Raw genomic sequence first — 17,351 nt, 5'->3', positions numbered from 1 at the left:
TTTGACGTAAAGGTGTGTCCTTTATTCTATTATATCTACCTTACTTCTTCTTTTTTTTTTTTTTTTTACTGTTTATTCATTTTGGAAGACAGAGAGAGAGAGAGAGAATGAGCCGGGGAGGGGTAGAGAGAGAGGGAGAGAGAGAATCCCAAGCAGGCTCCGAGCTGCAAGCACAGAGACTGATGCGGGGCTCGATCTCACAAACTGTGAGATCATGACCTGAGCCAAAATCAGGTCAGCCACTCAAGTGACTGAGCCACCCAGGCGCCCCTACCTTACTTCTTTACTGTGAGCTCCTTCCTATTCCAATGAGACGATGATAGTAGGTACAATTTATAGATATCCTGTTTTGAGAGAGAGAGAGCAGAGAAGAGGGGCAAAGGGAGAGAGAGAGAGAATCCCAAGCAGGCTCCACACTCGGCACAGAGCCCAACACAGGGCTCAATCCCATGACCCTGGGATCATGACCTGAGATGAAATCAAGAGTCAGATGCTCAACTGATGGAGCCACCTAGCCCCCCCCCCCCTAAATATCTTTAATTGGTAAAATAAAATGTTAGCAGCCCTATATTGGTCCCTCTAACTTTTTTTTTGTTCCTTTAGAAAGGTATTCGCTGTAAAATCCCAGTGTCTGAAGACCACTGACCTACTACCCTTTGGAAGCAGGGCGAGCACTAGGGTGAGGTGTGCAAGGCACTTGCCTAGAACACAGTGCAAGGGGCACCAAAAAGCTCGGTCATCAAGATAACTGATATTTTTAAAAATCAAATTTAATGCCAAAAATACCTATGACAACCAAAAATGCACAACTTTAAATAAAGACAGGACCAGTATTAGTGTTTTTTCCTTTTACCTTGGGTTCCAACATGGCTCAGCAAGGCATTCCTTCTTTTTTTTTTTTTGTTCAATTTTTGTTGAGAGAGTGTGTGCGCACACAAGTTGTGGAGGGGCAGGGGGAAGGGGAGGGAGAGAATCTGAAGCAGGCTCAACACCCAGGCAAAGCCCAACGCGGGGCTCCATCTCACCTCACCTCACCTCACCACCATGAGATCATGACCTTGAGATCATGACCTGACCCGAAATCAAGAGTCGGTCGCTTAACCGACTGAGCCACCCAGGCACCCCTGGAAGCATTCCTTCTAAATCACCCGTGACAGCTTGAATCACCGCGACAGCTTATGGTGCTCTCAGTGGACATAGTCCTTTGGAGGCTCCAGGGCAGTTATATAAATGCTCCCCGTGCTTGTCTCCATACTCATTCCTCTCCCTCTGTAGCCAGCTCTTCATGTTTATTTTTCTTTTCTGAATTTTTAGGAAAACAAGCAAGTGGAGCCCAAGACAGATGCCAAGAATGGAGAGGAAAGGGGCAGAGATGCCAGCAAAAAAACCCTGGGCCCCAGACAGGACTCAGACCTGGGGAAGGAGCCAAAGAGGGGTGGTTTAAAGAAAAGCTTCTCAAGAGACAAAGATGAAGCCGATGGCAAAAGTGGAGAGAAGCCCAAGGAGGAGAAGCTTATCAGGGGTATTGACAAGGGTCGGGTCAGGGCTGCGGTGGACAGAAAGGAGGCAGGGAAGGAGGGGAGGGGAGAGGAGAGGGCAGCAGCCCCAAGGAGGGAAGAAGAGAAGAAAGGCAGTGACAGGAGCACGGGGCCAAGCAGAGACAAAGACAAGAAGAAAGAGGAGAAGGAGATGAGTAAGAGAGACGATGACGGGAAGGGAAAAGGGGAGAGGAGGACCGTGGATGCCAGGAAGGAGGATGAGAAGGTGAAAAGAGGAAGCGGGAACACGGATGCAAAAAGGGAGAATGAAAAAGTGAAAAAAGAGGAGTCCGTAAATAAAAAGGAGCCCAAAGAAGAGAACAAGACGCAAGCCCTGGAGAAACAGGCCCCCGCTAGCCCCACCAAGCCCTCGGAAGGGCCTGCCAAGGCAGAGGAGGAAGCGGCCCCCAGCATATTTGATGAGCCTCTGGAGAGAGTGAAGAACAATGACCCAGAGATGACCGAGGTGAACGTCAACAACTCAGACTGTATCACGAATGAGATCTTGGTCCGGTTCACCGAGGCTCTGGAGTTCAACACTGTGGTCAAGGTGTTTGCCCTGGCCAACACGCGCGCCGATGACCATGTGGCCTTCGCCATCGCCATCATGCTCAAGGCCAACAAGACCATCACCAGTCTGAACCTGGACTCCAACCACATCACGGGCAAAGGCATCCTGGCCATCTTCCGGGCCCTCCTCCAGAACAACACGCTGACCGAGCTCCGCTTCCACAACCAGAGGCACATCTGCGGCGGCAAGACGGAGATGGAGATCGCCAAGCTGCTCAAGGAGAACACCACCCTGCTCAAGCTGGGCTACCATTTTGAGCTGGCCGGGCCCCGCATGACGGTCACCAACCTGCTCAGCCGCAACATGGACAAACAGCGACAAAAGCGGCTCCAGGAGCAACGGCAGGCGCAGGAGGCCAGCGGGGAGAAGAAGGATCTGCTGGAGGTGCCCAAGTCAGGGGCGCTGGCCAAGGGCTCCCCCAAACCCTCCCCCCAGCCATCTCCAAAGGCCTCGCCCAAGAACTCGCCCAAGAAAGGGGGCGCTCCAGCCGCTCCACCTCCGCCTCCACCTCCCTTGGCCCCACCCCTCATCATGGAGAACCTGAAGAACTCCTTGTCACCAGCTACCCAGAGGAAGATGGGAGACAAAGTCCTCCCCGCCCAGGAGAAGAACTCCCGCGACCAGCTACTGGCTGCTATTCGCTCCAGCAACCTCAAGCAGCTCAAGAAGTTAAGTAGTTGTGGGCAGGGGCCAGCAGGGCTGGAAGAGGGGGGGCCAGCAGGGCTGGAAGGGGCGGGGGCAGCAGGGTTGGAAGAGAGGGGGCAGGGGATGGGGCAGCAGGGTTGGAGGAGAGGGGGAAGCCAGCAGGGCTGGAGGAGAGGGGGCAGGGGGGGCAGTGGGGCTGGAGGAGAGGGCGAGCCGGCAAGGGGGGGCTGTGGGAGGAGCCATGTATACAGACTGCTTGTCCGTAGGGCGCTTCTGGCCATGCCATCCATCCCCCTGCCTCTGGGCAGGCCACACCTGATCCCCACAGGGGGAGAGGACTCTCTCCTTCCTCTAAGGGGCTTCCTTGAGCCTCTCACTCCGTGCCTCAACTTCTCCACCCTGCAGCTAAACCAGTTTCTCCCAGAAATAGAGAAAGAGCCTCTACATCGTAGTTGCATCTCTGACCCGACCATGTCTTCTCTCCCCCATTCCTAAAGCAAAAACCATCTCCCTTTTACTAATTCCCTCTCAGGACCAGCCTAGTCCTACAGATCTGTTTATCCCAAAGGTCTTTGGGAGATTCAGCCCTCAGGGGGATCTCCTGGTGACAAATCAGTGCCACAGACACATGAGCCATCCCTAGAGACCCCCTCTTCTCAAACTTCTACCTCCCCCCCATCTTTGGTGACAGAGTCCATGGTCACCTGCCCGTCTCACTGGATGGTGGTGGCAGCTAACCCTACCCCCACAGCATCATTTGGGGCTACACACCATGACATAAAAGACAAGCTCAGGCGTAATTCTCGTGGTCATTTGATGACATCCAGTTTTTAAAGAAAAGGAAAAATGCTTCCTCTGTGTCAATACCTCATTTACTCATTTCACAAACATACATTGAGGTGTACGAACGGGAGGCGCGTTGAATTGCAGAGACCCCTTTGCTGGACTCCTTTCTCTAAACTGTCTCTGCTTTGCCCTAACAGGTGGAGGTGCCCAAACTGCTTCAGTAGGACCAGACTGCCGGGGGCACTGTCTGCTAATGCCATGACTGCTCAGGCCTTGCCTCCCAGGCCCGCACAGACCCCGCCCACCCCGCCCTGGCTGACCTGCTGTGGATGTCCCCACTCTGCCGTGGGAGAGCAAGAGGCCTGGCCACGTTCAAGGAAGGATGCCTGATCTCTTCTCACTTTCCTTTTCTTGTCTCTGAGGCTCTTCAAAAATGTCTTTTATACCTGGAACTGAGGTTTCTGGACAAGAAGAGTCCTTTTAGCGTGTCATTGAGAAGATGGCATGCCTGGGGCCCAAGTAGCTGTCAAGTTGCAAAAGGCCTGTGATTCAGGAAAGATGTCCCACCAGGACCACGTAACCAGCCCAGCCCCACTGCCCTCCAGGGCCAGGATTCAGGCCTCTGAGGAGCCCTTGGGGCAAAGCTGCTGGGCCTGTGGCCCTCTGTGTGGGGCAATGGCAGAAGATTGAGAGGGCATGAGGGCCCAAGGGGAGAAGGAGGAGGGGCTAAGGACACCCTGAAACCCCTCCTGGGCTAATCAGAGGACATGGCAGGGACAGCTGGCCTGGATGGAAAGTGCCTGGTGGGGAGTGGGCTCCAGCTGGGAGGAGAGGGACGGACGACAGCTGGTCCTGAAGGTTTGATGCCAAAGCAGACGTTTCCCTCACACCCACCTGCTGTTGTATAAATAGCTGTGTATCTGTTTTTCCATAAGATTTTGATAATATATACAAGCCATTAGTTGTGAATGACTGTGCCCCACCTCTGTACCGTACTGAGGGTGCTGATGCTCACTCTGGCCCCGTGGAGGACTCTAGACACTCAGGTACCCTGCCATGCCATCTTGGGTCGACCACATAACAAGTTCATATCTGCAGAAAGTCCAGTGCAAGGGGAAAACCTCGGCCCTGAGTAGAGGGCTCCCCACTGACCTGGTGGACCAGGCCAAGGAAACTAGACCTTAGCCAGGGTCCGCTCCTGACTATTCTTGCTGCCTGGAGTCATTAGCCAGAGCCGCTTTTGGGGGTGATGGGGCAGAGTGGAGCACAGGGCCCTGGGATGGCTATATTAGGCATGTTCAGGGGATGCTCATTCCATGACTCTTCCTAACTGTGGGCTTGGGGCCAGCTCCCCACAGCAGTCACAAGCCCAGGAAGGCAGCCATCCCTGAGCAGAGAAGTGAATGACTATTTGGGGAGCAGCACCCCTACCAGTGTGCCCAGTCACCACCCCCCTGCTCTAGCTGCAGGCTCTCTCCTGACCTAACGGTGCCCCCATGCCCTCCATCAGGTGTGCATCAAAAGCATCCTTCTGATTTGAGTGGCTTAACCGTACCAGCACCCCTTGGCACCGTGGGACTGCCACCTTGGGTCTAGGTCACTGGTAGTTTTTGTCTCCAGGTTTTGCCTCAAGAGCAGGGAGCACAGCAGTTTCACCATCTTCGGGGGGAAAGAAGGGGTGTCCCTGCTAGGAAGGAGGATTGCCATGCTAGGTCTGACCAAAAACAGAGGCAGGCTAGTCCTGGGAGCAAAAAGCTTGGATCCCAGGTTTCTCTGTGGCCCCTTCCCTCCACCCACTCGCCTGTCTGCCCCAACAACCAAAACAAGGGCTGGGCCCAGGAGAGGGGAGACAGAACCCTGCTTGACGCCTCCTGGCCCACAAAGGGTGTTAACTGCAGCTAAGTGCAGCCAGGGCTTCCATTTACCCTGTGTCTGTGGTTGCTAGGCTTTAGCAAGATGTTTCAGGTGCTCTTTCAATTCTGTGAGGTGGATGCCAATATTATCTCCATTTTGCAGATAAGTTCAGCCCAGAGAGGTTAACTTACGGGCCCATGATCACACAGCTAATAAAAACAGAGCTCAGGTCGAGTTCCCGCTCCTAGAGCTACATCTGATAACAGGTCCCCCTCATCCCCTTACTGAAATGAGACTGGTCGTGGTGCCTCAGGAAAGCACTGAAAGCCTAACCAAACCAGAACGACGGATCTCCAAATCTTAAGGTTCCAACAGAAACTGTCACCTTAGGAAGCCCTTTCTACCAAGCAAGATTTAGCCAGACTAATCGCGCGCGCACACACACACACACACACACACACACACACACTTTCTGTCCACACACAACAAGGGATTAGCGCCGCTCTCTGCCCTCTTCCTCTCTTCCGGAGGGGTGGGTAGAGCCGGGGCTGGTGAGGTCATTCGTCCTCTGATGCCTTAGAACCTGATGCGGGAGCGCAGCGCCACCTGCCGGCAGGCCGCGTCCCGGTTCTCCCGCGGCGCCAGGGGCGCGCCGGAGCTGCGCTGGAGGGCAGGGAAGGTGGGTAGACCCGACGCAGTGCCAGGTCAGTGGCCTGGGTCGCGCCTTCCCGCCGCCTGGGAGGGACGGGGGGAGCGCCCGGCAGCGAGCGGCCATGTGTGCTCATGGATGGGCTGAATGTGAGAAACCGGCCTCTCTGGGGGCCGCGTTTCTGCCGAGTCGCGCACCCATCCCCGCCCACTTGCCCCATTCGCCTCCGCTGGCGCCCGACTGCTAGGATTTCCCTTCATGAAACCCAGGATGCAAGAGCCGGACAGGATCTATCCTCGTCCCTCGCCCGCCTTTTACAGGGAAGATAATGAGAGTCAAAGGCAGCAAATGACTTGAATAAGTTGACGCATCCGTAGTCAAGCCCACGTCTCTCGTCGCTGGGTTCGTCCTACCCACCTGAGCCGAGGGGCTTCCCTCCGCCATTTCCTCCGCGCCGCCTCATCCTACCTGCCCCATCGTTTCCCGGAGCCACATCCCGTGTCTCCTGCCAGGCAACGGAGGGCGTCTTCGCAGCGGGCTCTCCGCCCCCTGGGCCCGCCCACACCCACTGTCGCACCTTCTTCCCACCTTCCGGCCCCGCCCCCGCAGGCCTCGGACCCGGGCCCTGGCGCCGGCCACTGGGCCTGGGCGGGATGGCGGGGGCTGGGGCCGCTGAGATACCCCACTTTCTATCGCAGGAGCTCCACAGGCGTATGAGCGAGGGGCTCCAGTCCCAGGCGCTGTGAGTTGGGGGCATGGCCACTCATGCAGCCTTCTTGAAGAAGCATTAGATTTGGACACGGGTCACCCACCTAGTGGGGCTTGTGGATCACCATGCTCGCCAAGCCTGGAGTGTCATGTGTTGCCTACCCCACCGCGCCCACCTGCAGCTCCCCACTCCTCCACGGACTGGCCTCAAGGCCTGAGGCCCAGCTAGGGCTTGCGCCATCTGTGGTGAGGGGGGCAGGCTGCTGGCCTGGAGTCCAGGCCTGGTGAGTCCTCCACCCCCCCCCCTCACGCCCCCACACACATCCAGCCCCCGTCCTCGTCCCCGCCCTGTGCATCCTCCTCTTCCTTTATCACACCTACCCTTCCTCACTCCTTGCCTGAGGTGTCCGTTTTCCAGCTGCCCCCATTCTATACCTCTCCCCCCGCAGTGCTCCCCTTTCTTGCTAACCTTTCCTTCCTCAGGCCCCCATTGTATTCCCATTCCCCTCTGCCCTAGCTCTCTCCCTGCATCTGAACCCCTGCCTTCCCCCTTTGAGCGCAGCCATCCCTCTCCCCTGCGAACAGGTGGCCAAGAGGTGCCCTTGCTTGTGTGTAGAGCACTCCTCCATCTGTGCCTCCCCCCTTAGGGTCCTCAGTGTGCCCTCACAGCCCTGCAGGACCCCATTTACTCCGTTGGAGACCCCAATCATGGAGGGTCACTGCTCCTCCTGCCCTGTATCTTGCTCCCCTTGTAGGGTGCCTGCCTGGTTTCCAGGGGTGCTGGCTGCTGAACAAGGTGATAGGAGGGACAGCTACAGCTCTGTGCTCCTGCTGGCCCCATGTCCCTGGGAATGAGCAGATGAGATGGGGTCATACATGTAGAGTTTGGGGAGAGATTCCAGAGGGTTCCCTGTTTACAGAACTAGAGAATGTGAGAGGGGCCTCCTCTCTGCTTGGGGCATGTGAAAGCCCCATTCTGCCATAGTTTCCCCCTTTTCCTTAGAATTCTCAGTGCTTTGCAGTTAATTGACTGGAAATGTTGGGGAGGGGAGATTCTACCCTTCTGGGAGGCAGCTATGACTGGGATAAAACTGCCTTCCATCCCAGACAACAAAGCAAGTTTTAATTGGCCCCAGATTGTGGACTTAAGGATAATTAATTCTGACTGGCAGGGCTGTGCATTCATTTACACCTCTTTTCTTAGGGAAACTCAGAAACCTTGTCCTGCCAATCTCCTCCACCTCTCAGCTTCAGGAGGAAGGGGGGGGGGGGGAGGGGGAGAGAGGGAGAGAGGGAAAGGAGATTGGGTTCTAAACCTTGATGACCCTCTCTCCTAAAGTGTGAGTGAAGGCAGAATTTGCAGACTGGAAGCCAGGATACTCTGTAACCCCAGCTCTCACCTTTTTTCCCCATCCTCAGAGAGAGGGTAGATTTGTAGCTGTGTCCCCAGCTCTGTCCCCACCAGCATTAGCTTTCTCTTTCTGTCTCAGTCAGTTCCTGAGGCAGACTCTTGGACCCCCTGAAGATTTCACTGGGAAGGGAGGAGACTGTAAATCCACGGACAGACCTCTCTCCATAGTTGTTTCTGATGCTGACCCGGGAGCTCCCCACCTCCAGCCTGGGTGACAAGAGCCCTCCTGACAGTACTCGGGCACCAGAGGGCATGGTTAGCACAATGGCCATAGGTAGGACCTAGCTGGAAGACAAGGCTGCAGGGCTGGAGGACCTTGGAGGGTGAGGGAAGGAGGCGTTGATCATATGGGTGTTGGGGAAAGGAGACGCTTGGTTGGTGGTGCTGTTGCCAAGCTGAGCTGGCACTTTTCCCACTTGAATTAAAAACTATAAAATTTCCTTTCCTGGATCTGTCACCAGACAAGTCCTGCGATCACAAGGACCGGGTCCTCAGGGAACAAGGCAAGGGATAGGGTCTAGCTAGATGCACACGCATCTCCAAGGGTGGGGGCAGCTGCCTGGCTCAGTGGGGGACGTGATGTCTTAGGGTCCCCTGATGATGCAAGGCAGCTGACAGAAGCACCTTGCACCAGCCTCTTGGGTGGCCCAGCCTCTCCACTTGGCTTCTAGTGCTAGAACCTCTCTGATGAGGAAGGACAGAGGTCACAGTTTCATGTACATATTTTACCCTCATGACAGCCCTGAGGCATTATCCCCATCGTATCGCTGAGAAAACTGGGACTTAGAATCCTTCAGAGACACACCCAAGGTCAGCCAGTGGCAGGACCCACGTGTGAAGCTAAGTGTGCTGGAAAAGGGGGAGCTGCCTTTGTACAATTTGCAGTGCCCTATGTCACAGGCTCCTGACCCCTAGTGGGGAATCTCTGTAATGCAAATGGGCACCCTCTCGCCCGCTGTGGCAAGATCCATCTCACTGGCTTGGGAACCAGCTCAAGGAGCCCTTAGCCTGGGGTGGTTCTGCTTGTGCAAGGGGGGTAAGGGTGGTGCTGGGCTCCAGCCCTGGCACCTGCCCTTCCTGCTCGAAGGATGTGGTACCGGCAGCACTCAGGGCCCAGCTGAAGGCAGAGCTCCTGGAAGGTGTGCAGGGACCCAATGAGGCAACCGACATGAGTTACAGCTTTACAGCTTTAATCCAGCATGTTGGAGTCCGGGCCAGTGGGGCAGCCGGGGGCAGGGCTTCTGCCCACTGCTGATGGAGCCCACTCCCCACCCTGCCCCAGCCCACAGTGAGCAAACAGGACGGGTCCCAGCCTTCCTGGCTGGGATCTTGAGAGTAGAAGGACTCTGAGAAAGCAGGGGCTTTGACCCAGGCTTTCATGTCCTTCTCTTGCCCCAGGTAAAAAGAGTCCCCCGATTCTAAGCCCTCCCCACCCACCCCTCGTTCATGGCCAAGTTCCAGCTCAGCTCCTGGTCTACTTCCCTGGGGCTCCATCACCAGTAGGACCCAGGGTTTGGCTTTTTCTGGGGCCTGGTGAATAGAGGACTCCTGCCCGCCCCCAGGGCCAGATGCAGATACGGGAGAGGGGCATCACTGAAGGGGCAGCAGAGACACAGCTGGTTCCTCAGGCTCCTGGGTAGGAGGGCTGTGGTGGCATATAGGGGGGAGGAGCTGAAAGCCAAGGAGACAGGGTGAGGGTCAGGGGTGGCACAGGAGGATGTGAAGTGACCCCCAATCCCAGAGGCATGAAGGATCCATGCAGAAGAGGTAGCCTGGATGTTTCCAGCTGAGGTAGAAGTCTGGAAGAGGGACTCAGGGGGAGACAGGGGCAGGGGAGGTCCCAGCACAGGGGCAGGGGGCAGGCAGGAGCAAGTGGCACCAGACTGCTCACTTACCTGCAGGGTTGTAGATAGGGGGCCCAGCCGGGTAGAGTGGATACTGGGGAGGACCGCTAGGAGGGTACATGTAGCCAGGCTGTGGGGGTGCAGGGCCAGCTTTGGGGTCCTGGGGGTATGGGTACACTGGCTGCACTGGGATGCCTGTCATTGGAATCTCCTGGCCTAGGTGGGGGACAAGGATCAGCATTCAGAGCTCCACCTGCACGGGAGGAAGCCTCCTTCTCCTGCCCAAGAAACCGAGGTAGGCACCACCGGGCCCCTGCTCTCTGTGCTGGTAGGTTCCGGGCTGGCCACCTGCTGCCTTTGCCTCCCAGACCTTGCTTGGCAGAGTTGAACAGGGAGCCGTGCACCTGGTCCCAGCGGGTCAGTGTGTGTTTAGCAGGTCTGCACCCCTCGGCAGGTTCAGAGGCCTCACAAGCCAGAGAACACAGCCCGGGGAATGTCCCACTTAGGCAAGGAGGGGGGCAGCTCCCGGGGCTGGTATCTTGTAATCTAGCAGAGCTGCCACCAAGGGGGGGAGGGGTCCCTCCCCCAGCCCCTCCCCCCCACACCGATTCCCCCATGCAGGGTCACGGGTCCCGTGTCCATCGGGTTTGGGCTGATACGCAGTCATGTGCCGGCACTCAGGCACACATTCCATTGTACACTGGAGCACACCCAGTTAATGCTCACCACCACAGACCCCACCTCCTGCGCTTTCCGAGAGTCATGTGCATGCAGGTGCCCACTGCACACACACCACTGCCGGCAGACGGCATGCCGTGCACATCTCAACATTCACACGCATGCAGGTGCGTGTACACGCAGTCCGATGTTCGCATACACGGCCCTGGAACGTTAGTTCCGGGGTTACATGCTGGCCGGTATGTGTCTGCAGAAGCACGCCCTACTGTGCAATTCACACATCCTTGAACTCTCCGGGGCCCGTCGTGGGGTTCGGCTCAGCTCGGCCTATCCCAGGTTAGTCGCGCCCAACCCTGCACATACCTTCAAATGGGCTCTGCAGATGCTGGCGCCGGCGGTACAGGTAGCAGCAGGAACAGAGGAAGCAGCAGATGGTGGTGGCAACCACAGCCACAAAGAGGATCACGGCGGAGGCGATGCCTGCTATGGTCTTGGGACTTTAGACAAAGAACAGGTCCCCTCACCTTCCAACACTCATAGGAGGGAGTCCTCATTATGGTGCCATAAAACTGTGCTCCAACTCCTGGCCAGCAGGGGGCCACAGCAAGCTGAGATTTGGGGTTCCTTGAGGGGCTCTGCCCAGTCCCTGTGGAGGAGATCTTAGGGGACCTCCATTTCCCAGAAGGCCATGCTGCCTGGCTGGCTAGTGTGAGGCATGCCGGGAGTTGTGGTGCGCACCCCACTTCCTCACTCCTGCATCTACAACTCAATTGGTTAGGCTTGGAACATGTTAGCATTGAAAGGCACCTTAGAAATAATCTAGAGCCCTTTTTTTTTTTTTAACCCCTCCCCTCCCCATCACAGTCTCCTTACGCCTTTTGTATATTAGCAGTCCCCTTCAAAAAGAAGTTTGAAAACCACTAATTTTGGCAACCCCCTCATTTTATGAAGAGGAAATAATGACCCATGAGAGGATGAGTCTTCCCCAAGAGCACACGCCTGAGAACTGGACCTGGGAATCAAACCCAAGACTCCTGCCTTCTTGCCAGGGCTTCTTCCACAAAGCCGCACCCCGGTCTGGGTTTTGACCCTGCACACATTCTCCACCAAGCCCGAGAGGGTTGCTAATGCGCCTTTCCTGGACCTCCCAGGCCCCAGCACTAACATCCAGCTTTGTCCCCAAGCCGAGTCCTGGGCTTGGGCTGAGGCTGTGGAGGTGGACATGGAGAGGGGCAGGAGGCAGTCGGGGGGAGCAGGGGAGGCCCAGGCGGGCCTCCTGAGAGGAGGATGGAGGGGACGCGAGCCCACCTGAAGGCCAGGCAGTGCTTCTGCTGCCTCTCGGTGATGAGCAAGGTCAGGTCTCTGCAGCAGTACCGATGGTAGCAGGTCCCGCAGCAGAAGGTGAACTCGCAGTTAAAGCCTGGATGCCAGGAGCCATTCCGGTCCAGGTACCACAGGCAGTCCTCGCCGGCCAGCGCTGCGGGCAGATCGGGGGTAGGGGGGACATGGCCACCAGGCCAGCTTTCCGTCCGCCCTTACCCCGCTCCCCGAGGCTCCCAGCCCGCCGGCTCCCGGGACGCGGGGGCTGCCCCTGGTCGCCACCCTGAGGCGCTCCGCCCCTGAGCCCCGGCGGCCTCTCTACGGAGCTGACCCCGCGCTCCGGGTCAGCGGCCCGTGGCCCAGCCTCCCGGCCGTGTCTCCTCCCGCTCCCTGCGCACCGGCAGCACCCAGGGGAGACCCGCGCCCACCCCGCGGCGCACCCCCTTACCCAGGGGCGCCCCCAGCACCAGGAGGGCGGCCGCGGCCAGCGGCGCGGCCCCGCAGAGCCCCGGGGGCCGCATGGCGGGGGTTGGGCGCGGCCGGGCCCGGCCGCCAGGAGCAGGGAGCGCAGGACGAAGCCGGCCGGCGGGAGCTGCTGCGGGGCCCAACCCGCCGCCAGGCTCGGTTTCCTCTCCCGCCTCCTGCGAGGGCGGGACTAAGGCCCGGGCCGCGGTAACCCTGCCCCCCCCACACCCCCCCACCCCCCCACCCCCCACGCTCCGCGCCCGGCCCAGGGGGCCACCCACCGGCGACGCCCACCCGGCCCGGGCACAGGAGCGGGGCGCCCCTCACCCAGCCCGGTACTGCCCTGCGCCCCGCCCCCGGCTCCAAGGTGGCTCCTCCCGCCAGAGCCACCGTGGCCACAGCGGGCCGCTGGACACTGCGGCCAGGGAGGCCTCTCCGTGCCCTGGGCCCGCCCCTCGCCTGGGCCCAATCAGTATCCCGGACCCCAGAAGCCCCGATCCTGGTGCCATCTCCGAGTACCCAGGCACATGGGCCAACCCTAGAGGGGCAGGACCTCCTCTGCCCCAGTGTCCAGCCCAGGACGTCCTGCGGGGAAGGGGGGCGGGAGAAGAGGGAAAAGAGGCTGAGAGCACCCCGCCCCCATTCCCACAACACAGGCACCCATTGAGAGGCAGCTCAGAGCCGCTTTGTCCCCGTGGTGCCCACAGACCTGGACTCTGCCAGCTGCACTGGCTCCCTGAGACGGACCCTCCCCCCTCTGAGTGGACAGCGCTGGCATGCACCAGCCCATGGCCTCATCAGTCGGGATGACAGGCCACTGGGGCCACCTGGAGCCCATCCAGCTAGACACCCTTCACAGTGAAAACCCCTTTCTTCACAAAGCAATCCTGCAGAAACACTGCATTGGCTAGGAGAGCATAGGGAGAACAAGAGTTAATTACCGTGGGGACAGTGTTTTGGGGGGAGGGGAGCCAATCAACCCCTTTACAAATTTATATTGAGTGTCAGTGACTGTGCCCCCTGCTACCTGGGTTACACTGACCAGGAACTGCCTATCACTCCAGGGGGAAAATCAAAAGCCTACCTCAACCCCTGGCCATGGGACAGTTCTTTACAAAGCACTTTGACATTTAACCTCATTTGAGGCTCTCCACAGTTTCTGCGAGCTCGACAAAGTTGACAGGTGTTATCATCGATCCCATTTTACAGATTGAGAAACTAGGACTCACGGGAGTTGAAGGACTTGCCTGCCGGTATACGGCTGAGGCAACGTCAGAACCCAAGTCTTCTAAATCCAGGTGGATCCTCCTCTCCAATAGCAGAGGGTGTTCGGAGGTGAGAGAGAGAATGGATGGCCCAGCAGAATCTAGACAAGTTAGGGGAGGGCTGCCAGAAGCAGAGCTGCTCTGCCCTGGGCCCCTGTGGGTACTGGCACACCCAACCCAAGAGCTGGAGTAAGGAGACCAGGGCTCCTGCCCCAGCAAATTGCTGGTAGTCTGCAGGGGTGGGGTGTGGGAGGGGAGTAAGCGAATATATGCACCCATGCAGGACACAGTCATAAACCCAGGGGCAGAGGGACAAAAAGAGATGTCTCTCACTTCGCCACCCCCCAGACAGTGTCTCCATTCCCATCCGTGTCTTCTTTCCTAGTGCACAAGCTCCAGGAGTGCTGGACCACGTGGCCATCGTGTTCACTGCTGTCACCCAGTCCGGGCCCTAGGTGATCATTGTTGATTGAGTGACTCTCAGAGGAAGGGTTGTCTCTCTTCCTGTCCAAGGCTAACCCTTCCATGTGTACTCTAGACCCCATCTGATCCCTCTCCCAGCATTCTCTTCTCTTCTGCATCCTTAGTTTCTCCTTTCTTATCAGCTTCTTTCCCCAGAGCAAAAAAAAAAAAAAAAAAAATCTCAAGTCTCTCCGTGTAAAACAAAACAAAACGAAACAAAACCAAGCAGAGCAAAACCACATTTCCCCAAATTCATCCTTTTCTGGCTACTTTCCTGCTTTTCTCCTTTATTCCTCCAACTAGTCCTCCTCGAGTCTCAACCTGGTTGATGCTTCCAGCTGGCCACGACACCTAACTCTCACAACACCATCAGTGATTTTCTAACTGGAAAATGCTAGGAAAACTTGTCAGTCCACACGGTAGGAGCGTAGGAGCGTTAGACTGGGACAGAGGGTGGGGGAGGGTCTGTGGGCAGGGGCGGGGGTGGGGGGAGAACTGGCAGCAGTTGGGAGAGCCTGGAGATGGAGGGCTGAGGCTAGCTGTGTTGCCATGTGGACCTGAGTCCTGCCAGAGGCCATGGAACTGGGAGGGAGTGGGAAGAGGCTGGGTGGGAGCGCTAGGGAGGGACTGGGGGCACTGAGAAGGGGATTGTCCAAATCTCCAGGCCTTGAAGGGGCTTCATTGTACCTCCTCTACTCAGGGCACACAGGAGCCTGTTCCCCTCACCAAACCACTCTCCCAGGCCCCAGTGAGGGGCAGAGGCACTTTCCTGGAATAGGAGAGGCAGACAGTAATTAATGTGCAATGAGACAAAATATGGACTTTTCCAGTAGCAGGCTTTCCCCAGGGTGCCTGGAATATGATAATAATAATACTAGCAGCTAACACTGCAAATGAGTTTCCTATTGTACAGAGGCTGGAGGTGAATTTTCCCAGCTTACACAGCTGGGATTTGAAGGTTGACTTGTGTGACTTCAAAGTCCAGGCCCTTCCACCCCACCGCCTGCCTCTCCTGTAACAAGTCTAAAATGCTCGGTGCTATGCTTGGCATACAGAGCGTGCGTACTTGGGGAAACCATGGTATCCAGCCCTTATCCCTCGCAGGAGTCTGTGTGGGAAGATAGCGGGATATTTAGAGTGGGGAAGGGCGGTGGAAGCTGGGTAGAGAGGAGGGGCTAGACCATGCCTGTGACCCAGTTTGGGCTTCGCCTGGGACTGTGGTACCCGTGTGCTGCTGAGTCATCTCACTGCTGGGCTGAATGACCAGCCCAGGGATCCGCCCAACCCCCTTCTTGCTCTTCTTCAAATCATAGCTGAGCGAGTAGGCCCGCCTGGGCGCTCCCAAGGCCTTCCTGCCTTCCCAGGACCAGAGTCCTGGAGCCTCCGTTCCAGAGGTTCCTGCCACACCCAGCTCTCTGGCCCAGGGGGATTTTGAGCCTTTGTGAGATAAGGGGAGCTCCCTTCCTCTCCTCTACTTGCCTCTGGCTGGTCTCGTGCTTTCCTCAAGAGGCTGTGCTTTCTCCAGTCTTTCTCCTCCCAGCTATCTTCTGGCATAGTCACCTCCAGCACATAGGTAATTACACGTTTCCTTCTACCCAAGGACCCTGAGCCCTTTCCTCATTCTGATTTAATCTCTTTACACCCTCCTCCAGGGTGTTGAAGACACACTGATTCTTCCTTGCAACCCAGAGCTGGGGGAGGGCGGGGGAGCAAGGCCCAGGAGAGAGCCAGAAACTTGGCCAAGGTCTCATGGCTTAGCTGGGGACTAAAGGAACCAGATCTCCTGGCTCCCGCTGTCCCCAAATAAACAAACATCTCTCCTGCAACATAAGGTCTTCCCTGGTGTCCAGCTTTAATCTTTCTCACTGCAAATGAAAGACTGTGACTTTGTCCTCTTGGTGGGAGGGGTCTGGGAGTGGGTGAACGATGGTGGGGATCAGCCTCGCTGCTGGCCCAGCTACTGGTAGGAAGGAACGCTCTTCCCTAGAGGGGTTTTAGCAACGCCTTTGCAGGATTACCTTCCCCAGAACGCCAGGCTTCTGCTTCTTTGCAGAGGCCCAGGTCAGCCTGGGCAGAACTTCCACAGCCCTGGGCCTTGGGAAAGGAGTGGTTAGCTGGGCTGGCTTGGGTGGTATCCATGAGCAGCCTGCCCTGGGGGGCTGTGGGAGCATTAGTAGTCCCAGGCAGCCGGTGCCCAGCCTCAGGAGCCCAGCCCAGCCAGTGGGGCAGACGGGGAGGGCCAGGTTATCTTTAAATGGCACCTTACTCAGACTGCACCTCTGCCAGCTGGGCAGGGTGGGGGCAGACAAGTGTTATTTTGGGATCTGAGGATCTGAGGGTAAGGAAGGAAGAAGTTTCTGTTTACAGCTCTTTTGTTTATCTTCGCTCAGTCTCCTGGGAAGGGTTTGGGGACAGGGGCCGCAGCCCTCCAGCTGGTCCTTTCCACCCTGGGGTCTCCGTTTTCAGCCTAGCCCTGTTCATTATCTGCACAGGTGGGAACTTTTGGACAGACAGAGGTACAGGGCCTTCGTTGGTGTGACAGCCTCTGCAAGGTCAAGTTTGGATATTGAGAGTTGCTTTAGGCTTGGAATTAGACTGATGGCAGAAATTACTACTTACTATGAGGCAGCACTATTATGTTGACTTTAATCCTCAAAATGACTTCATGAAGCAGATAACTAATATTATACCTATTATGTGGATGAGAAAGCGGAGGCACAGATAATTTAAGTAGTTTGCCCAAAGTCACCCATCTGGTAGATGGCAGAGCCAGGATTCAAACCCAAGCAGTCTGGCTCCAGAATTCACGCTCTGAACCCCTAACCAGAGCATGAGTCCTGCCTTGCCACTTCCTGGCTCTCCAAATTTGGAGAAACCACTTACCTCCTCTGGGCTTGGTTTCCTCATTTGTAAATGGACTATGGTTCAGTCAAACCCAGTAGAATCCCCAAGTCAGCTGGCAGAGGCACTCTGGCCCATTCTCTCTCTCTCCCTGTTCAATGGGAAAAGAGTTTATTTAGGGTCACATGATATAGTTCACTAGCAGAGCTTGGGCAGGAACCCAACCCTCTTGCCTCCACATATATTTCTGTGTTCTTGCTGGTGAACCTCTGTGAGTCAGGAACGAGGCAAGAGAGCCAAGCCAGTGAGGGACG

At 56.9% G+C, this 17,351-nt stretch overlaps 2 protein-coding genes across 2 annotated transcripts in view; one reads left to right on the top strand and one right to left on the bottom strand.

The window, feature by feature from the left end:
* Positions 1–7,606, top strand: part of LMOD1 (leiomodin 1) — a 45,612-nt gene extending 38,006 nt beyond the window's left edge. Inside the window, exons 2-5 of the mRNA XM_081791835.1 lie at positions 1,315–2,802; positions 5,975–6,073; positions 6,556–6,785; positions 7,507–7,606. Coding sequence (XP_081647961.1) covers positions 1,315–2,802; positions 5,975–6,073; positions 6,556–6,785; positions 7,507–7,606 — 1,917 coding nt within the window. The remainder of the gene's footprint in view (positions 1–1,314; positions 2,803–5,974; positions 6,074–6,555; positions 6,786–7,506) is intronic.
* A 1,725-nt stretch (positions 7,607–9,331) lies between these two features.
* Positions 9,332–12,703, bottom strand: SHISA4 (shisa family member 4). Its single transcript, XM_060644082.3, has 5 exons — positions 12,453–12,703; positions 11,993–12,161; positions 11,048–11,181; positions 10,058–10,222; positions 9,332–9,833 (listed from the first exon to the last, which is right to left on the bottom strand). The coding sequence occupies exons 1-5, from the start codon at positions 12,523–12,525 to the stop codon at positions 9,787–9,789; spliced, it is 588 nt and encodes a 195-aa protein (XP_060500065.1). The 5' UTR covers positions 12,526–12,703; the 3' UTR covers positions 9,332–9,786.
* Positions 12,704–17,351: the final 4,648 nt, after the last annotated feature.

Source organism: Panthera onca, chromosome F1, assembly GCF_046562875.1.
Source record: "Panthera onca isolate mPanOnc1 chromosome F1, mPanOnc1 haplotype 2, whole genome shotgun sequence".
Classification (NCBI taxonomy): domain Eukaryota; kingdom Metazoa; phylum Chordata; class Mammalia; order Carnivora; family Felidae; genus Panthera; species Panthera onca.
The sequence above is the reverse complement of the archived record's forward strand: the minus strand, read 5'-3'. Positions and strand labels throughout refer to the sequence as shown.

What these genes read in the sequence shown, in the direction of transcription:
- SHISA4 (XM_060644082.3), bottom strand. Translation starts at nt 12,525, where the DNA reads ATGCGGCCCCCGGGGCTCTGCGGGGCCGCGCCGCTGGCCGCGGCCGCC. An exon ending in TCTGCAGAGCCCATTTGAAG is followed by an intron (nt 10,223 to 11,047) that starts GTATGTGCAGGG and finishes TCCCCCACCTAG; the next exon opens with GCCAGGAGATTCCAATGACA. An exon ending in CCCTATCTACAACCCTGCAG is followed by an intron (nt 9,834 to 10,057) that starts GTAAGTGAGCAG and finishes CTTGGCTTTCAG; the next exon opens with CTCCTCCCCCCTATATGCCA.